This window comes from Sparus aurata, chromosome 12, assembly GCF_900880675.1.
Source record: "Sparus aurata chromosome 12, fSpaAur1.1, whole genome shotgun sequence".
NCBI classification, from domain to species: Eukaryota; Metazoa; Chordata; class Actinopteri; order Spariformes; family Sparidae; genus Sparus; species Sparus aurata.
Window position 1 is genome coordinate 7,964,747 of NC_044198.1, and position 20,265 is coordinate 7,985,011.

The 20,265-nt window shown below is 42.4% G+C and overlaps 1 protein-coding gene across 2 annotated transcripts in view; it reads left to right on the forward strand.

The window, feature by feature from the left end:
* The first annotated feature begins 16,807 nt into the window (after positions 1–16,807).
* The window catches only part of lrrtm4l1 (leucine rich repeat transmembrane neuronal 4 like 1), a 70,168-nt gene continuing 66,710 nt past the window's right edge, over positions 16,808–20,265 (forward strand). The window contains exon 1 of one of the 2 annotated variants that reach the window (XR_003986104.1): positions 16,808–17,419. Coding sequence is in view for 1 of the 2 variants with exons in the window: in XM_030434887.1 (XP_030290747.1) it covers positions 17,416–17,419 (4 nt within the window). In the remaining variant the exon portion in view is untranslated. The remainder of the gene's footprint in view (positions 17,420–20,265) is intronic. The other variant, XM_030434887.1, reaches the window with a different exon arrangement.

Genomic DNA, 20,265 nt, shown 5'->3' on the forward strand with positions numbered 1-20,265 from the left:
TCAAGGTAAAACACACAGAAAAAAAAAAAACACAACATACCACACAGCACAGATGTCCAGCCTTTGTGTGGTTGCTACACTGAGGGTAGTTGGTGTTATGTGGACTGAGGTAAACAACACCACTGAAAAGAATGTTTTCTGTCGCTGCCGCGACCGCCTCTCCCTCGCCAGTTCCCTTCGATGTGTAACTTAACATGTTCCCGGCTGCAGCCTAGCAACCAAATCTGCAGCTTATGCCTTTACATCAAGAGCAGGACACCTACTTAGAGGCGGACAACACTGAGCAATATGGGAAATGGTCATTAGTTGGACCCCCTCCCATATAAAAAATGTTCATTGCTCGCGCAGTTTTTTCCTTCCAATACACGGTTAAACACACACATGGCCATTTAGCTGACCTTCATATCAATAACAAAAGCAGCCCTCCTGCTCACCTGTGTGTGCTTTATAGCTAAGCTACGCTCAGACCGTTTGCCACAGGAGAGCCATACAAATGAACATTGATGACTGTCTGCCAGATTGATGAGGAGTAGCATCTTTTCTCATTGTCTTTCCCTGTGTTTCTCCCTCTCCCGTCTCTCTCTCTCTCACACACACACACACACACACACACACACACACACACACACACACACACACACCCACGGAAGATTCTATTAAGATTATCCTGTATGAAATGGTGCGAATTGAAAAACTGAAACTTCATCTTCGGCTCCAAATAAAGTACACTAAGCGAGAGGCTCTCCTTTTATCAGCTCGCTGAAAAGGAAGTCCTTGATTCTTTATCCTCAACAGATTAAAAACATCGAAAAAATCGCCTCAGCAATCTCTGAATACTTGCCAAGAGAAGTGTGAAGGCACAGTAAATGTCGTTGATGAATTTAGGCATGAAAAACCTGTTATGACCCTGAGAATCACCTTTAAAAGCTTTTGGCCAAGCATTACACATGGATTTTGTACCATTTGTGTATTCTTAAATACACAAATACACAAAACTCAGACTGAAAAAAAAAAAAAACCCACACCACTTGAAATGTATTATGTATTATGTATTATTCATCCTTGAAATAGCAAAGCACCAAAATATGTATGTAGATTGTATGTAAATATGTAGATTAATAAAAACTTTGATTTTCGGCACGCTGCATGTATTTACACCAGGGCTGTCAGTTTAACGCGTTAATTAGATTAATTAATTACACAGCAAATGAACGCGTTATAAAAATTAACGCAATTAATTCTGAGATTCTGAGTGGCAATTCAATGCGCGAGCATTTTAAATTTGGCCCACTGAATGATCCGTAGGCTACTTGGCAGTGGCACGTTACGGTAGCACCAAGGAACTGTCCGGACGTATTCGTCACTTCCCACCTGCGTCGCTAGTCAAAGCAGGGTGACAACAGACACCCTGGACGCGACTCAGAGGAGCGAGGCAAGCACATCGTTGCTAGGGCCTTTGAATGGCAAGTTTGTTTATAAAAAGAACGAAGACGGAACTATCAACAAGAACGCGGTGATTTGTAGCTTTTGTAGAAAAGAATTCGCCTATCACAGCTTGACTTATCATTTAAATGCTAAACACATTGGGATTGAGAGTCTGCTTAAGTGCCTATTTGAGATTCAGCCTTATTTTATTTCTGAATTTTATTTATATAACTGTATTTGTATTGCATTTTTTAATAATGCACCTGGCCTAATTGGTTTGCTGGGATGTGCTTGATTTTCTTTTAAATTTCATTAATGAAACGCACTTCACCAATAAAAATGTGGATTTCAGATCTTCTCTTCTTAGTGTATTCAACTGATTAGTCATGCAATACAATTTGTAATGTCCTAGAATTCGAATTCTTTATTTGGGTACCTTTAGCAGATATTAGATTAAAATGCGATTAATTAGATTAATTAATTACAAATCCTGTAATTAATTAGATTAATTTTTTTAATCGCCTGACAGCCCTAATTTACACACATCTTGGTGTCTTCCCAAAGCAAATAAAAGGCTGCTGTGGCTAAGGAGGTCAAGCAGGTCATCCACCGATCAAAGGGTGAGTCCCACCCCCTCTTGTTCACACGTTGAAGGGCACACACTTGGGCACAACACTGAGCCACAAATTGCTACAAATGATCAGGTTCAGCACCCTGTCAGTGGTGTGTACACGCATGGGTAAATGAGAGGCAAAAACTTTGGAACGATTGGATGATGGTGCCTTTTTTAAACTAATTTTCTTTTTGGCAATTAGCATTAGGCAACACATCCTCTTGTCAAAACAGCTGAATAGGTTGATTGCCAGCGACTCAATATATAGAGCGCCAATGTCATGCCCCTTCTGGTGGACCTCATCGGACCGTATTCCAAAAAAACTTTGTACAGTAGTCAATGAGGGGAGAAACTGCCTTTTGGATTGTGTTTGACTTGTGCCATGATGTTCAGAAAGTCAAGAAAGTTTTTCGTAAATAAAGCGAAATATATCCAGTTTTGTGTTCAAATGCTCTGTGAACTACATCCTTTCGCTCAACACACACTTCATGGCCGCCAACTCGGCAGAGAAGAGGTAACATAAAATGTGAAAATCACATTAAATCTGGCCATATTGGCAACTGCAGTTACGTGAGCAGCTAATATCCAAGAACAATGTTTCAGTTATACATTAACTATAAAATATGTATTTTCTTATATTTTATGGAAATAATCTGTAAAATTGACAAACATATGTGAAATTCATGGCACAACTCAAACAAGATCGAGTTCCTTGTCTCTCTGCAGGCACAAACCATACATATTTTTCAGGGAAATAAGGTCCCCGGGGTCCACCAGAAGGGGCGAAACTTTGGCTCTCCATGTCAACGTTCCTGAAACAAGGTACCAGACCTTTGATGGACAGCTGCAGCTTGGTTAGGTTTAGATAGAAAAAGATTCTTAGTAAGGATCAAGAAAACATCATGGTTTTCTTAAATTACTTAAATAACGTAAAGTACGTTTATAACTGAACTGTACCTTAGTAAGTCAAAAATACTCACTGTTGTTGGTCTCCTGAGTGAAAATCCTGTGCTTGTTTAGCCTGACCGTCCATCCCTGGATACAATAACTTTTTGTTCTTTATCCTACTTGTCCTACAGGCCTAGAGGTTAAAAGGAAACACTGCATTCACTTTCGACCTGTTATTCTGATGTGGACAGGCTCCGATTAGGTCATCTACCTTTTTCTTATGCGAGGTTAGAGCTCTAAAATGACGATGGTGAAACAAAATTTGTCTAGTTTTAGTCCCTTACCGCACGACCAGACGACAGCTTATTCCACCATAGCACTCCGCCGTAACAGTTATTTATTTTTTTATTTTTTTTAACAATTTTAATTTTAATTTGACGTATTCAACCAGGATCCAATCTATTGAACTGTAGTCCTTGTACAGAAACATCCAATCTTCTCGCTGATGATATAGTTTCCTTATACAGATCATATAGATGAAAGGTTTTTATAGTATATCTAAACGTTCCACAGAATGAAATAATAGTGTTAACGATCAAAAACCCTTAAATGTGCTCACAGCGAAGGAGCAAGGTTATCCTCCCTGAATTCTGTGCTTTAATGTGAACACAGAAGTTGCCTTCATTTAAACTCACAAGAGCAAAAACAGGCGTATTAAATATTGCCTGGAGTCTTTGATCTGACAGGTTTTCCATCTAAACTATTCATTTTCTCTGCAGTGCCATCCCGCTTTTAGTCTGGCTGTTACGATTTTCTCTCAGTCTACCGTATGTGTTTTCAGCAGTCAGCCCTGCTCCACTCTTTCTGACTGCTAGAGCTGGCCATTTTACCCGAGGTGCAGAGTCCAGTGTTCAACCATCAATGTCAGCGAGCCATAGGTACTTTTCACTGCACTGCCTTCCCGCACTGAAACTAAACATTACCATTGGTTGTAAATTGGCACACACCAGTTTGAGTATCTATAATTGCTAAAATCTCTCTGTACCAAAGCTTTTTCACTGCCAGAGGTGGTGCTTTGCACAAGAGCTGCAGCCAGGCCCAATTATTTAACCGATGTCAACTGGTGGCCGTGGGAGTTGTGCGAGTACGGAAGAGAAAATGTTACAAGTCCCGAGCAAGGGTGTCCATTTATTTTAAGCTGACTCCCTGGCACTGTGGTCAAGCAAGGCGATTTTTCTTTGGCTGTGCTTTTATTTGATATATATTAAATTCTATTTAAAAAGCAGGAGAAGCAGATTTGCAGTATTATTGGATTATTCATTGTGAGATGTGACAGAAACGAGGGATTGCATTGTTTTTTTGGTTTTATATAGCCTCCTAGAGTTTCTAGATTAAAAACACAACACTGGCACTGATTCAGACTTTAGATTATTTTATGGTTTACTATTTTTTCTGCATTAATAGAATAACGAAAACTCTAAAACTACTACTACTACTACTATTACTATTACTACTACTACTTATTATCATTATTATTATTATTATTATAACAATCTTAATAATAATAACAAAGTGCTTTACAAAGAGTGAAATAAAATACAAAAATGAATGACATAATTTACAAGAAAAGCAGAAGACAACAAACCATAAACAAAAAATGAAAACCAAAAAAATAGGCAGCGAAATTTGATACAATCAGGGTTCACTTTCCAGTAACACTACGATTTCAGAAGAGACATTGACTCAGACAGCCTTACTTCCCTGCAGCAGGTCGTTCCACAGCCTCAGGGCCCTGATGGCAGGAGCTCCGTCCCCTTTAGTTTTTATCCAAGAGTCTGGGAGAGATATAAGACAAGTGCCCGAGGATCTGAAAGTGCATACAGGTAAATTAGGACTTTAAAGGTCTGAAATACAATCTGGAGCCAGGCCACAAAGTGCTTTAAAAGTACTCAGTAAGATCTAAAGAAACAAGACTCTTAAAACAAACAGGGAGCCAATGTAAAGAGGCTAAAACAGGTCCGTTGGATGGCACTTCTTAGTTCTAGTCAAAAGCCTCGCAGCTGAGTTCTGACCAGTCTGCAGTCATTTCAAGGCTTTATGATGAAGAGAAGAAAAGAGGCTGTTGAAATTAGCAAAGTTCAAGTGGACACTGGCAAGATATACAGTAGAAAACAAGTGAAGTGAATCTAGAAGTAGTCTTATCTATTATGTTTCAAAAATAACATAAGCTCCCCTGAGCTTTTAGCAAAGACTTGATATCCACAGTGGCATTTAAGATTATGTCATTTGGAAACATTAATTTATTCACCAAAAACAAGATGAAGAGTAATAATTGATAGTAGCTTCTGTGGTTCAAACCCCCAGGGACCCTAAGCTGTGGTAGAAGCTCGACAGTTGTGGTGTCGATGGGCTGAGACTGAGACTGAAAGTTGTTTTTAAGTTTGTTACTCCAGCAATGTTGAGTGTTTCACTGAGTCTCTTTGGCTTTGAGTCTCCATTCCACACTGCAGGAAGATGTCTTTGGAAGCTCAAACCATGTGATTGCCTGTGGAGGAGTTTAAACCAAGTTGTGAGAGTGATCTCAGGTAGCTTCGGCTGGTTTACTTTCCATCGTCTCCCGATATGGTGTGCTTATGGGATCCACGGTTTACCTTGGCCTTTTTCAACCTGGACATGGTCATGAGAGATGCCAATCTTATCTTGGTATTGATCACCTCAGAAAGTGGCTGAGGGTGCATACATGAAGGCAATTGCAATCTGCCAGGTTGGTGGATCTTAGCAGCATTTTTGTTTGCTGACAAGCTGCTTCCTTCTGTCGTCACCAAAGGCCAAGAAGTCAGGACCCATTGCCAAGACAGCAGACTTCTTTTATTGGCAACCGTCTCTTGCACAGCTCCTCAATGCCTTGTTTACAATTATTTTCCCTCATTGCAAGACAGAGACGTGGGAATGTGCCCTTGCACTCAGACAACATCTTTTCTGACCAAGATGTGGAGAAGTAAAAAGGATATGTTGAGAGCAACGGTCTAGCCTATACTGTTATCTTTCTAGAAAAGATTAAGATCTTTCTACAAAAGATCAGTTGTAAGGAATTACAACTGGGAACCACTACCCAAATAGCTCTAGCTAGTTTGGACCTGAAATTGGCACGTAAAAGGGCAGCCCTTTTTCCAATGCACTGTCCCACAGCCATTATTTTAAATATTCTTCATGTCCTTTTGTTGAGGCCAGACCCAGGCAGGGATGGGAAGCAGTATCCTGGACAAGATGAATTGCCAATACATCGCTATGTGATTGGATTTCTATACTGGTCATTTCTGTGATGAATCTGAGGTGACCTAGAAACCAGGCCAATCAGCTCAGAGGGCTGCCCCGCCAGTGACTGCAGCCTGAGACTGTTTCAACAATTGTAAGTGTGACAGCTCTTGATATTTTTAATTTGAAAACGTTTCAGTCGTGTTTGTGGTGACAAAACGGTGATCTTTTAGATGTTGGAACCACATTTATCCACCTGGCGTTAGTATCAGGTGGTATTCGCCTCATTGACTGACATCGACCTATCAGCAAATGAGATGGCATTTAAATATGTCTGTTGTGTCTTATTCGTTTTTGTGCTGGTACATGCACTGTCTAACCTCGCCTGCCTGGTAGACCAAAGTCTTACTTTCTCCATAACTCTGGCAATAAAAGTGACAAAAATGTTGGTGTATGGAGCATTATTATTATTACACTGTCTCTGAATAAAGACCAGAGACCGTGAATTGAGCAAGATATTTCAGTGACATTATTATCAGTTAATTAGTGATTATTGGGTCGCCTGGTTTCTGACAGGCCAGCCACAAATATTTATCTATTAGATAATTAACTTTACATGCAGTCTAGAGTTTGATACGCTGGTCTGTGAGCTAATGGAGTTTAAGCATGTGTAATAGGGTCGGAAGTAGGCTAGCGGTAAGTAAACCTTGACCCACTTAACTTTAGCAGTCCATCAAAATCTGGTTCTGACTAAATTTGATGAGAGAAATTAGCAACCAGGTTGCTGAATGACTCATATCAGATCCTCAAGGCCTTATTTAAAAGTTTGTTCCAACTTTCGAGAAATTGCAGCAGTACTGCACTGGCAGTCTTTCGGTTTGATCAGTGACCGCGCTCCCTAGTGATGTCCGACACTGTCTTATCCGGACAGAAGCTAGCAGGTTACAATTTATGCTGCTCCATAATGTTAGCAGTAAAGTATAATGTGGGCGATAACAAGCTTACTCTTGTGATTGAGCTGTGCATGTTTGCCGTCATGTTAACTTTCCCAGTGCTACATCACATGTTTTGTTGCTCTAAGTGGTTGTAGGTCTTGGAAATGATGAAAGAACTGAGAGGTTCCTAGATATTTGTATCTTCGAATTGGTCTAGTGAGGCCAGGCTAGGGATAGACTCATATCAGCTGGTTTGTATGCATGTAAAATGATCAGTCCGGTTCTGTTCTGAAAGGGGTCTATTTTTATGGATCATAGCCCCTTTTGCACAAGCATTCTGTTTGTCATCCGGTGAAGGGCATAGCAGTTCAGAGTGCGTCCACCTGGGATTTTGCTAGCCTCCCTGTGCATCCACATGATGCATGGCAGCCGCACTGGCCCTGCTGCAGGCGAGAGGAATGTGAATTTTTCCACATGTAGATGACTGATTATTATGTTCCCATTCAAAGGCAATGAGGAACATCCAGCGTCAGTGTCCCATGGTACTCAGCTTGGTGGCGATGTCAATTCAACCTGGTGTTCATCTGCATTTGTTTTGAGGGTAGCTGACGACAGACCTCTCCTCCCCATATAGACACCATTTGTTTACTTCTTATTCAATTATTAAAGGACACGTTTCTGGCTTAAGCGACCTTGCTGAAACCAGGGGACAAATTTATGACTGACTCAGTGGTTCTGCTGGATTCTTCAGTCACTTTTGCCTCTTTAGATCTGGTTGATTGGTCTGAGCGAGAGGCTGCAGAGCAGAAGGGGTTACGGTTTAGTGTCTGGTTTTTAAAGTGTTTCAAGCGTGCTCGGGTCTTCTACAGATGAGCTTGTGGCAAAATCATCTGTGACTCTACTGAGTAAGATACTTGACTTGCATGAGATATCCAGCTTCAAAGCACAGCTCCTTGTACCGTAGTAATCCAGAATTCACAGAACCATAGTCTGTATCCCTACACTTTCACTGAGAAATTGCATTACACACTAATTTGAGATAATACACAGAAATTATTTTTGGCTGTCAGTTTCATATTGACAAAACTTCATTAGACAGGATGACTGGTGGCTTATTATGATAATGTGACCTTATCTGCTTGACTGACCTCCGCGTACAATGTTGAATAATTAATATGCATGTTCACAATTCATGTCAAATTTAACATGCACTATTTAATCTGGTTGAGATAAAGATAAGGCCTGAAGCCTTAGCATGTAATTCTGAACTGATTTTAAAAAGGGCGCCGGCCGAAGTTATCCAGATTAAGGAACCATAATTTTTCTTTTTTTATCTTTAATGTGATTTTTTTCTATTTTTTTTATGTCGAATAAAACATGATCTATTTGTATATCAGTATATACATTAAACTGTGGCTGGCTCTGTTTTTGTTTGCGTCTTATAAAGAGAAATATTTTTATTGTTTTGCCATTTAAATTGATAAATCAATATGTAACTCGTTCAATCATTTGATCAGTAATCTGTGTCTCACCCACCCCTTATATCTGGCACACCACCTGCATTCCTCTATCATGTCTCATGTTGAGCTGGATTGTCTTTACCTTATTTGGCACCCGCTGTTCACATCAAGGAGAACAATTAATGAAAATGAATGAACGACAGAATAAGTAGCAGATGCAGAGAAATAGCTTTCAGTTTTTGTAAGGATTGCTTCGTCACTTCACTATTCATTCGGAACAATGCGAGTTAATGGAACTGCCCCAAAACGTCTGTAAATCCATAAAACAGTGAGACGACACTCGAACTATCACTTATGTGCCGCGTGTTTTCTCCTCACAGTGCTCCAATAAGGTTTGATGTGAGCTGCTATTGATTTTTGCTGCAATTTTAGTCGTCCTTCCAACTGATGTCATGAGTCAGGACATTTATCAGCAGTCAATTAAGAAATGCTTCAGGGAAGGTACGAGTGCTTTACTTTTCTCCTTCTATAAGTTGACATTGTTCACTGGTAAGTTGAGTGATTCCAAGAATATCTTTTCCCCATACACACTGGCTTTTGAGGTAAGCGTGTCATTTGCTTTGTTTTTTGTCATTTAAAATGAACCCTGGGAGACTGAAAAGATTAATATCAGGAAATAATGACACAGAAACTTGTAAACAGCGGTGTCCTTCTTAGTCTTATACCTAGCTGTGGATCGCAGCTGCTGCATTTAATTTCAGCCATCTAACAAGGGTACGATTTCAGACTTTGAAAACCAGACAAATGTAATTATCAACTGAGCAGGATGGAAAACCAGCAGGGTTCTGTCTCTCATGGGCTGTCACTGAACACCTCTGATATTCAGAGAGAAATATGGCAGAGCCCAGGTAATTCACATGTCTTCAAAGACATGGTGACCCTGAGAATGTGAGCACTGATAAACTATGGAGACTAACACATTCAAGAGGAAGGCTTTTAATAATTTATTCAGGGAAAAAATAACAGACTGAGTCTGAGAATGAGTCCTTAGTTGTTGTACTGTTGTACTACGAAAAAAGACTGGAATCAGGGAAACAGCCAAACTGAGCCACACTGAAGTTCAACAGTACTGCCAGCCCTTCTAAAATTCACTTATGAACACATTTGATCTCATTTGTTGAATTTATACACACATCGAAATGTAAAGATTGCAAGTTCTGGAACGACCATAGGTGGACTGTGAAAGCAGCTTGTTGGACACATTTACGTTTATTGTCAGGCAGCGAACCCTAGTGGCTGCAGACAGCAGCAAAGGAGGAAGTCAGGTGTCCTAGTCGAAGGAGCAACAAACTCTGTGTTGGGAGGATGTAGAGGTAGATGGTTGGGGATAAACAGACGCTGGATTTTCACCCAGGCAACAACTGTTTGTTGGGTTGTGAAATTACAAATCAAAATCAATTATTTCACTAGCAAGGACCACACCATCAACGAGATGCGTTTAAGGATTTATTAGTGACAAAGGAAAACGAAGTGTCGAAGATCTTGGTTCTTTTGAGTTCTTCGAGTGCGTTGTGGGGATTCTTGTAGAGAATCCGCCGCCGCTCCCGGGCAGCGACGGACCCCCTCATGGACCTACGAAGGAGAGGAGAGAAAGAAGAAACAGACAGAGAGAAATGGGGTGGGGGGGAGGGGTGCAGAATACGAGAGCGAAGCAGAGGAGAGGGTCAGGTGGTTATTTATAGAAATGCGGAAGTTGGCGCTGTTGAGGTGTGGTCCTGCTCCTGAAACTTCGCCAATTAAGCTTCAATTAAAATCTATAGTCACGCACAGTCATGGCTTACATAATGTAAATTATGTTACTTACATAACCTGAACCTGCGTATGTTAGTGTTACTAACTTAAGTAATATAACTAATTCATATTCCAAACTGCAATTTTTTCCTAAACCTAAGTAGTTATATTGCCTAAACCTATCCAAACTTCAACCGTACGACAGAGGTTCAGTACACTGGTTGCTGGTTTTCCTGCAATGGTGTAATGATCCTGTTGCTTTGGGAGTCACTGGCAATCAGCGTGTTCAGTGTTTAGGACTGAGGATGTGTTGGAAGATTCATGTGAAAAACTCTACAGCTAGATAACCTACAGGCCTCTCCCTCAAACATAACTGGTATTTTTCTGTGAATGCAAGTGTTTCAAATGTCTTCTTAACTTTATTGAGTAGTGCTTGTCTGTTCTAACCCATAGCATTTAATCATAGTGCTTAAGTATCCTTGGTAAATAGCAGCGACTGTGCTCAGATGAGGGCTTGAAAATTTTTTCCATTTTTTCATTCTTACTTTATCAACGGTGAAATGCTGCAGTTTCTTTCTTGTGACAAATGTACTTATTGTAAGTCGTTTTGGACAATACCGTCTGCGAAAATATAACTTTAAATGTAGTGCTAAAATATTAATTCAACTCTTCGATTGACAGGATTTTTGATCATCTTGGCCATACAGTGTAAGTCATTTGTAGGTCAGCCATTGCAGTAAGTCAAGCAAATACTTGTTGGGTGCAACTTCTTGAATGCAGATTGTTTAAGTCAAAGCCATATTAATATAAATTGCGTTTTTGGACTGTTGTAGAAAATAAGTGATTTGAAGACCAAGCAATTAATCGGCTAACCCGAAAAATAATAAGTAAAATCATTTGTAGCTGCTTAATTTGACCGCAACAGAGGAAATCCCATTGACTTTTATTACGATTACCAGTACAAAACATGATTTGCAGGTGCGTCTGTATGACTAAACTATAATGGTGAGAAGGAAATATATCTTTTGCATGCTATTCTTTAACACTGAACGAACAGTTCAGCTGCAGTGCCAAAGTATATAAGATACTCACAAGTGCATACTTGAACTATAAATTTCATTTCAATCCAGTGAAAGAAGTTTTTCTTATCAGTTTTTACTGCAGCCTTGCCTCACTGAATCTGCACTTGCGTTTCTTTAAAAAAATACTTGACTATTTAATAAAGCCATTCTTCTTTTCATTTTTGCTTCTTCTTCTTTGTCTTCTTGTGCCCCTGACCTTCAAGAGCATTTTACATCGCCAATCAATTTGAAAACAAATGTAGCAATAGGAGCCATGGTTTAAGCCGCCCCCCCCCCCCCCCCCCCCCCTTCTTCTCTTCTTCAGAGTGACTCTCTCGTGATCATTTTCTGACAGTAATGGCTTACAGCAGCAGGGGTGATGTGATAAAGAAAGATGGCTGCCTTGTTGAGACATTTAACATTTGCTATGCACAGCCCAAGATTTTGTTGTCCCAGATATGACAAAAGTTTTCACAGCTGAATTAAACTCGCAGCAGATTCAGCCACAGAATCACGCACAGATCCTTATCCTGATCACATCAAAAAACGTTGTAGCAGTGAAAAAATGGAGAGAACTCTGACGTCAACTTTAATCCTAAGCTAAATTAATGCAGAAATGTCTTGAAAGGAGGCGCCTTTTCTTGACACCCTACTTTTACACAACCTCACAGAATTTTTTTTACAAGTGGAGTTAATATTATGCAGAGTACAGAGAGCTCAACCTGTAACCAAATGCAATAAGAGAATTTCATCATGCACACCTGCAGGGGATGGACTTTGAAGGTGTTTTTTGGGCTCTTGTGCCATAACAATTTTTATTTGTGCAAAATATTCTCATGCATGAACCATCAACACAGGACACATCTCGCTGTGCTCCCAATGGACAAGGGTCATTCAAAAGTGAAATCATCATACTAGCAATCCACAACTTTACCACTCCTTTGTTTTCCCTGTCCCACCTTTTGTGAAAAATACATACTGTCAGCAAAGTCAGAATAAGCATGCATTTTTCCGAAATCAATGATGAGGTAAATGAATAAATAAATATATATACATTTGCTGCTTTCAGTTGAGTATTCAAATTAGGAGACACAAGTGAATGAAGTGAGGAAAATGTCTTTGTCGCTTAGACTCTACAGGGAGATTTCGTAATTGAGGTCCTTCTGCCCTTAGCAGCAGCTCTAAGAATCCCCCCATGGAGTCCGGATACTTGGTGGCGGTGGCTGATGACTCTGCTGAGACGTGAAAGCTGATGGGGCTTAAGAATCCGTGAAGACGGGGCGGTGATGGGGGGGGGTGGAAGGCGCGTGGGACAGCGGCGTAAAGGCCGCGGTCAAACGTATATGCAAAATCAACATTCGCCTCCCGTTCATTCCTTAGCATGGAAGTGAGTGGGAAGGGGCGACGAAAGCATCTGCATCCGGTGGAGGGGAAATTCCGCATCTTGGCTTGGCGCAGGGTTCAGCCAATAGCGAAGACGTGTGTGTGCTTCCTCCCCACACACGGACTACAAACAAGCAGACTGAATTCCGTGTGTCTTGCATCCTGCACTGAGGCACAAACTAAAGGAAAAGAGAGAAACATTTAAAAAGGGGCAGCAGTAAGGTGATGACTGACAACGCAGCTTCATATATAAAAATGAGCAGGATTAGCATTTCTCTTTAATTTGTTTTCCTATTTTCCCGCCTTTTTTAGCCCTGTGGTCCAATAACAGTTGAGCGAGCTGTATGTTACTCAGTCAACTTTCCTGTCCAACTTCAACTGTATTTTTGTATCTCACATGCTCAGTTCGTCTTTATATGGGAGGAAAACAAGATAGCAAGATGGAGCGGACTGGTGGGCTGTGTTTGTGGATTACTTTATTAATCCCAAGAAGAGGTAAAGGGAACATACTCAGCAGTGCAGGAGCGATGGTGGCTGACATCCTTGGCTTCCACAAAAAGTGTGTTTGGCACAAAGTATGTGAGGCTTCTCTCGTTTTCCTTCAAACCAGAATGACTTGGCCTCAATGCCCGTCGCTCTGCTGTGTTCATAAACCAAACATCGTGAATAAATCCTTCGCGTTCTGTGTCCTTGCTGTCAACTTATTGAAGCTATATTGCCTGACTCCTGGAATCTCTCTAATAAACACTGCTGCACTTGGCATCACCATCACTCCTATTGTCCAACCTAGTAACGGTAACTAAGGGAGGCAGAAGGTGGGATCGATCAATTGCTGTTGTTGTGGTTTTTGCTCATTCGATGATGTCGGTTGTTTTTGGCGGGACGCGCATCTGGTTGCACACCATTAAAGATAAAGGGAGGAAATACATTTGTTGTTATCGCGGACACCATATGTTGCGTCTCATGTCGCTCCTCTCACACGTTCGAGCTGCTCCGCGCTCAGCCGCCTCTGCCAGCTCACCTGGGTGGTGTCACCACTCCTCCCCTCCGTGTTATCACGGTTCCCCTCTGTCGCCCCGGCCTTCTTCCTGTGTTTACCTGACATCTCTTTGCTGACACCACACTCTGTTGCAGCCTGGCCCTCCTCCTCCTGCTCCTCCTCCTCCTCCTCCTCCTCCTCACCGGCGGTATCAAGGCCCCCGTCCGCGGTCAAGGCGAAGCAGGAGGAAGAGGAGGGGGGAGACTCTCCGTAGCCCCGCTGATTTACGACACCGCCTCCTTGTGACTCTGGCTGCAGGCGGACGGGGGCCAATGTCAAAGCTCCATCGGGCAGCTCCCTGCGCTTGTTAAATTCATTTTATGGCTCTTGTCACTCCTTGTCTCAAGTGTCTCTCCTAACCGAGCCACACTTCACACGATACAAGCGGATTATTCTTTTTGAGAGATTGCAGCAGGAGCTGGATGCCGTACAACAGTATACTGTATGTAAAGCACTGAAGGGCCGACCCCACACAAACCTTGTCAGCTTGTTAGGAGAAGTTCATCCTATCCAAACGAGTGCTGTTCCTAGTACGTGACTGGCTCAAAGAAAGAGAACGGATCTGACATTCAAAAGGAGCTCTGACCCACAAACGGATGACTTTGTGACCGTTTCACAAACCCAGATGCTGCAGCTGTTTTGCCCACAGCAGTGACAACAACTCGTTAGGAAGACATTGTGTCGTGTATCTCGGTTGCTCAGTTTCTATTAAGATCTCTTCAGCTCTTCTTCCCAAAAGGCTTTCTACTTCGGATGCCCGCTGCTTTTAAATAATTAACCAAAGAGACAGAAATCAAATAAGTGTGACTTTAAAGAAATTACCCTCCTTAAGACAGTGTTTTCTTTCAAGAATAAAAACAATGCTCGTTAAAGGGGGTCATAAAGCTTCTTCATCTTTTGCTCCTTTGTTTGTTATTTACATTCTCGTGCATGTAAAAGATCTTGACAGTTAAAAAGTCCAAAGACGGCGCCAACCAGAGCTCCTCTCCTCACCACAGAAAAACACCGCTCCTGACGTGCCTGAAACGCCTAGTCGGTCGTCTCGCCCTAAATTCTGTGACTTTGTGACATCACACTTCATCACCATGTCACACGTTTGCACAATTTCTGCCTAAAGCTTCACGGTAGAGGTGAAACTAACTGGAAGCTGAAAACATGACGGAGCTGACCAGAGACAGGTGGAGCTGTGCTGGCCCAGGCGTGTGTGGGTGGACCAATGGGAGCAGACTGGGTCTTGGAGAAGGGGGCCTTAAAGAGACAGGAGTTCATGGACGGATAACATTTTTATGTCGAGAAATCAGTTTTTCAAAATCATACATCTGCAGAGCTTGTAGAAAGGTGCGGGATAAAAGTAAAAGCATCGTTGTGATTGTACATTTTTAATCAAAAAACTGTGTGCAGCCCAAAGAGATGGTTTTGTTTATCTCCGTGTCGGAACTCTGACATCTTTAAGGCCTCTAACAAGGTTTGTGTGCCAGTGGTAGAGCGCCTTGTGTTTTGTCAGCGATCAAGAGTCTTGCAGGTGGGGAATAAAAAAGGAAAATTGTGTTAAAATGGCTGATTTCTACATTATGCACCCAGCATACGGCGCCGCCTACGACAGCTAGCATTAGCGACGTTATCGTGAGCTACAACGAACCACCATCCACTTGAGCCCGCATATGATTATAACCACAGCTGTATTGTGACATGAATGCAGCAGGAGCGGGAGACGGAATGCCACATTTAGTATCTCAGTCTCATCAATGACACCTGTAAAAAAGAGCAATTCAGACAGAGGGGGAACACATTATGAGAGAACAGATGCACGTTTGAGCATTAAAGCATTAAAGCCCGTAATCATCTTCTAATAGTATCCCAAAATAAGGTCTGGTGCTTCGCAGAATGGGCAATCAACTGGTGGGTCAACCTGAACAGTAGGCTACATCGATATGCGATTGTTGAACATGTCATTACAGAACCGTCGGCATTAATATGCTGTAACAGCCCCGGCAGCTTAAATTTTCTTCTCAAGGCAAACCTCAAAGCCCGGCTGGAGACGGGGTGTATCGTCTGTGTTTGCTCACTTTGAGGCTCGTACTTTCGCTGCTTTGCACTCATAAAACTTTCACTACACAGTATAACAAGCCTAAACCCAAAGTCAAGTCAGGCAGCTGTTTTATATGATATATTGTGGCTTTTTTTTTTTTTAAATTCTCTTGTGTCTGAACCCTCCAAGCTAAAAAGCGACTGGAAGACACCGTCCCGTGAATTGCTCACAATGTGAAGTGTTAAAAGAACGTGGGGCTAAATCCAACATTTGACCGTGTGAATAAAACTTTGAATTGGAGAGCTATATCATTGCAGGAGGGCTCTTCTGTGGATTCCCCCCCCCCCCCACCAAAAGAAAAAAAACCCTCAATTTTTAATCATCCAAAAAAATGAAAAAACATATCAGGGCTCCAAACAAGCATCTTCCCCTCTGGATGGAACAACAGCAGGCTCCCTAATGAGAGGGAGAGTTTGCAAATGCCTCACCACAGTATAAATAAAGAAAATGTCTAGGAAAGCCTGTCCAGCAGTCTCCTGGCTTCAGCTGAACTCTTGCATTTAAGCCTTCCCATCACAATAATTATGCAACAGGAGGTGGGATCAGGCAGGCTACCCACTCACGCTATAATGATGACCACATATATCCCTCAGCATATCCTCCACAACACCTGCATAATGGACTTACAGGAAGAAAGAAAAAAAAAAAAGCATGGCAGAGCGGCAGACAGCTCCTGCAACGGTTTGTTTGTGTTGGTGTTGATGATGATGATGGAGAGCAGATCAACTGAAAAACAAAAAAGCAAATCCCAATCTGACCGCAGCTCTTAAACACTGCAATACATGCTCTCTCTCTCTCTCTCTCTCTCTTTCTCTCTCTCTCTCTCTTTCTCTCTCCCTCCTTTATATCTTTCTCCCACGTGCGCGAGAGGCGCGCACACGTCCCTCACGCAGCCGGGGCGCGCACACGAGAACCTGCTCGCCGATGCACCGCACAGGAGCCCCTGACAGTGGCCGTGTGCCTGCCCGTGATCGCTGCTGTCTGGCCGTCTCTGCCGTCTCCGCTGGATGTTTGCGCAGAGGACACCCGGCTCTGCGCTAAACAACCCTCCACCTCTCCACCCTTTTTTCTTGAACTTTTGCGACGTGTGACGGTTCTTTTTTTTTTGGTGTTTTTTTGGGTTGTTTTTTTTTCATCTGCTGAGGGGCACCTGTTCCAAGACTATGTTCCCGTCGGCTGAGAGAAATCTTAAGAGCCAGGCGGTCTGAGTCTTCCAACTTGGGGCTTGATGGCACGGTTTTCTGTGACCGGTCTGGAAAGTTGCGCTGCGCCAGGGAGCATGGGCGCAAAGTTTACGCTTTTTTCCGAATCGAGAGACAGTTTTTAGAATGAAGACAGGTGAGTCACCCCTCGCCTGAGAGGCGCGCACCGCTCCGGGGCTCTTCAGATACTGGGAAGGAAAAGAGCGGAGGGAAGTCGTGATCTGTGCGGCGGATTGCGCCACGGAGGACGGAGGGAACGGACCGATGAGACATCATGGGTAAGTAAGTGGAGGGCTGCCTCACACTGAGACGAATGCGCGCAGATGATGAAGAGCCCTGGGAGTCTGCGTATCGCCAGTGTTATTAGTTGGGCGCACTTGCGGTCAGAACAGTGTGGTTGGATTTTTCCTCCTCTGGCGCATCTGTGAGAGTGTGGAGGATGAGAGTATCTCTCCCCCCCACACAGAGAGCCTTTCGCGGCTTATTCCTGCGCAGCATCTCCAGTGTTTCAGAGCAGCACTTTTGCATTTTACATTTTTTTTTCTTCTTTTCTTTTGCAAATATTTCCAGAGACTTGAGACCAGCGTCACCTCTCGGTTTTTTTTTTCTCCTTTTTCTTTTCCAGAATGAAAAGAGAGAGAGAAAAAAAGAGAAAATACTGCGGGCGGGAGTGTTGGTGCTTCTTGGGGAGGAGAGAGACAGTAATGATCTCACCTTTATGATGTGGAATGTGGAATGAGTTGAGGGCTTGACAGTAATCTGTCAGATGGCGTCCTTCTTTATCACCAAATCTCAATGTGACTTTAAATGGCCGATATTTGGTGAGATGTATGGATGAATCTGTTTCCTCCTCCTCCTCCTCCTCCTCCTCCGCTCCCCCCTGACATGTTTTGACTCCGTTCTTTCTCTCCCCCCCCCCTGCCTCCCCTCTTCTCCTGACAGCTCTGGGCACCTACAATCTTCTCATCCCACACTGCCTATCACCTCCTCCATTTTTACTGGCTGTGGGTGCTCCAAAATCTAAATTCACCGCTCAGCCTCATAAAGCTCACAAACCCACACTTCCCCTCAGTGTTCCAGGAGCTCTACATTCCGCAGCTCCACTCCAGTGTTTTTTTTTTTTTTTTTTAATTCTTGAAAATCTTCCTTTGCATAATTCTTTGAGGGGGGGGGGGGGCTCGGAGAAGCTGTGGGTGTTCGGATTGTCACCGAGTATGCGACGGCAATGATGTCGACTTTCATGCCGCATGAATAGAAAGTCGTCCTCACGATTGTTTCGAGTCTGCTCTCTCTCAGTGCAACTTCTGCTGTCAAGCACCTCAAGTGAAGGACTGGCATTCGTGCGTTGGCACGCGCACGGACGCGCGCGCACGCTCGGCACAGGGCACGTTTGATAGGTGCGGGGAAGAACCAGCTCCAGCTGTGATTCATTTTGTTTGTCTTGACTTCTCCCTCACTTGTTGGATTTGTGCTGCTGTGTGGTTCATTTGTGTGTGTGTGTGTGTGTGTGGTTTTTTTTTTTTGTGTTTGTTTACGCCTAAATTGAGTGAAAGGCTGACACATGCTGGAGGGATGCATGCTGCCCACACATCTATGCAGAATGGTGGCATTTTTCCAAGTAATGAGCAGTTTAGTGCGACTAATGAGAACATGCTATTACAGTATGAATTGTGTCAGCACGATTACTGTAGGCCAGGAGGAGCAGCAAGAAATACCCCAAAATTAAAGATATGGTGTTGACAATATTACTCTGATACGAGTCACCGACACATATAATACTCGAGTAAAAGTCTCAAAGCATCCGATATGAAATGTACTTAAAGATGTATTAGTGTTGGGCTTGTTAGTTTATCTTCTCTTGTTATATATCAAAGATGCAAAACTATTAACGACACTTCTGAACGATGAGTCAGTTTCAGTGCACAGAGGGTTTGCTGGCAATAGTTTTTACGATCATTTAGTTCATTCAGTGAAGCCGTTGCAGTTGTTATGATACCAACAAACAGAAGCCTAAATAATGAACAAATATATGATAAATGTGGGAATCAACCCTACATGTATAAATAAATGATAGATATCATTACACGTATGTATCCAGGGACGACTGGTCATCGAGTCCTAGATTCTGTGTTTTTGTCTAACGTGATTGCAGAAGAAATACATCAAATTAAAAATGTGCAATCTGCAAAGTAACTAGTAACCAAAGTTTCTAAAGTCATCCGATTAAAATGTACAATGTCTGCCTCCAAAATGTTTAAAAGACTGGAAATACTCAAGTATATTTAAAATACCTCAAAACGTAACATTAGTATGGTACTTGAGTTAATGCATCTACTTGAAATAAGTGGTTGCATTTGTTAGGATTTCAGCAGACTGAAGCCTGCTCATCGCATCATCAGCCAGCAGCTTGCTTTCCTTATACACAGGGAGACCATATGGGAAAGAAGAGTGTATGTTGCCTGCGGGGCGGGAGACTTCTCCGTGTAGCAGCAACTGCAGTTGCCGCCAACAAATCATTTTTAAAGGCTACGGATAGATATCTGTTCGAGCAATCTAATAATAGCTTCCATGTGTGAATAATGTCCCATCACAATTTCTTTTTAAATTGCTTGTTTTACCCAAATAACATCATCCAGCACCAACATATTCAATTTACAATTATATAAAAGCCACAAATCCTCACATTCAAGAAGAAGAAACTTGAGAATGTTTGGCCTGTTTGCTTGATAAACGACTGCAATGTTCTTAAAAAGTGATGTTGCAGTCAAGATTGGTTCAGAGGCCGAGGCCAGAGTGTATTGATATTTAGATCAGGCCAGACCTTTAGGGGTTGAGATCAAGTTTTGACAGGAACCGAAGTGTAATGACACCTAGAAAAGACCAAGATTTTAAGGTGTTGAGACCGAGTCATGAGCAAGACCACAGTGTATTGGAATCAAGACATGATCAAGACTTTGAAGCGTTGAGACCAAGTCAAGACCAAGATCAACGCAGACCAGACCGGTGTGAATCCCTCACTGGATGACACACTTGCGTAAAAATTATGGAACTTGCTCTCCTCAAATTAACCTCAAAGATGACTACTTTTTATTGAACACTCTTTTTCCACGCTTAACGAATAACA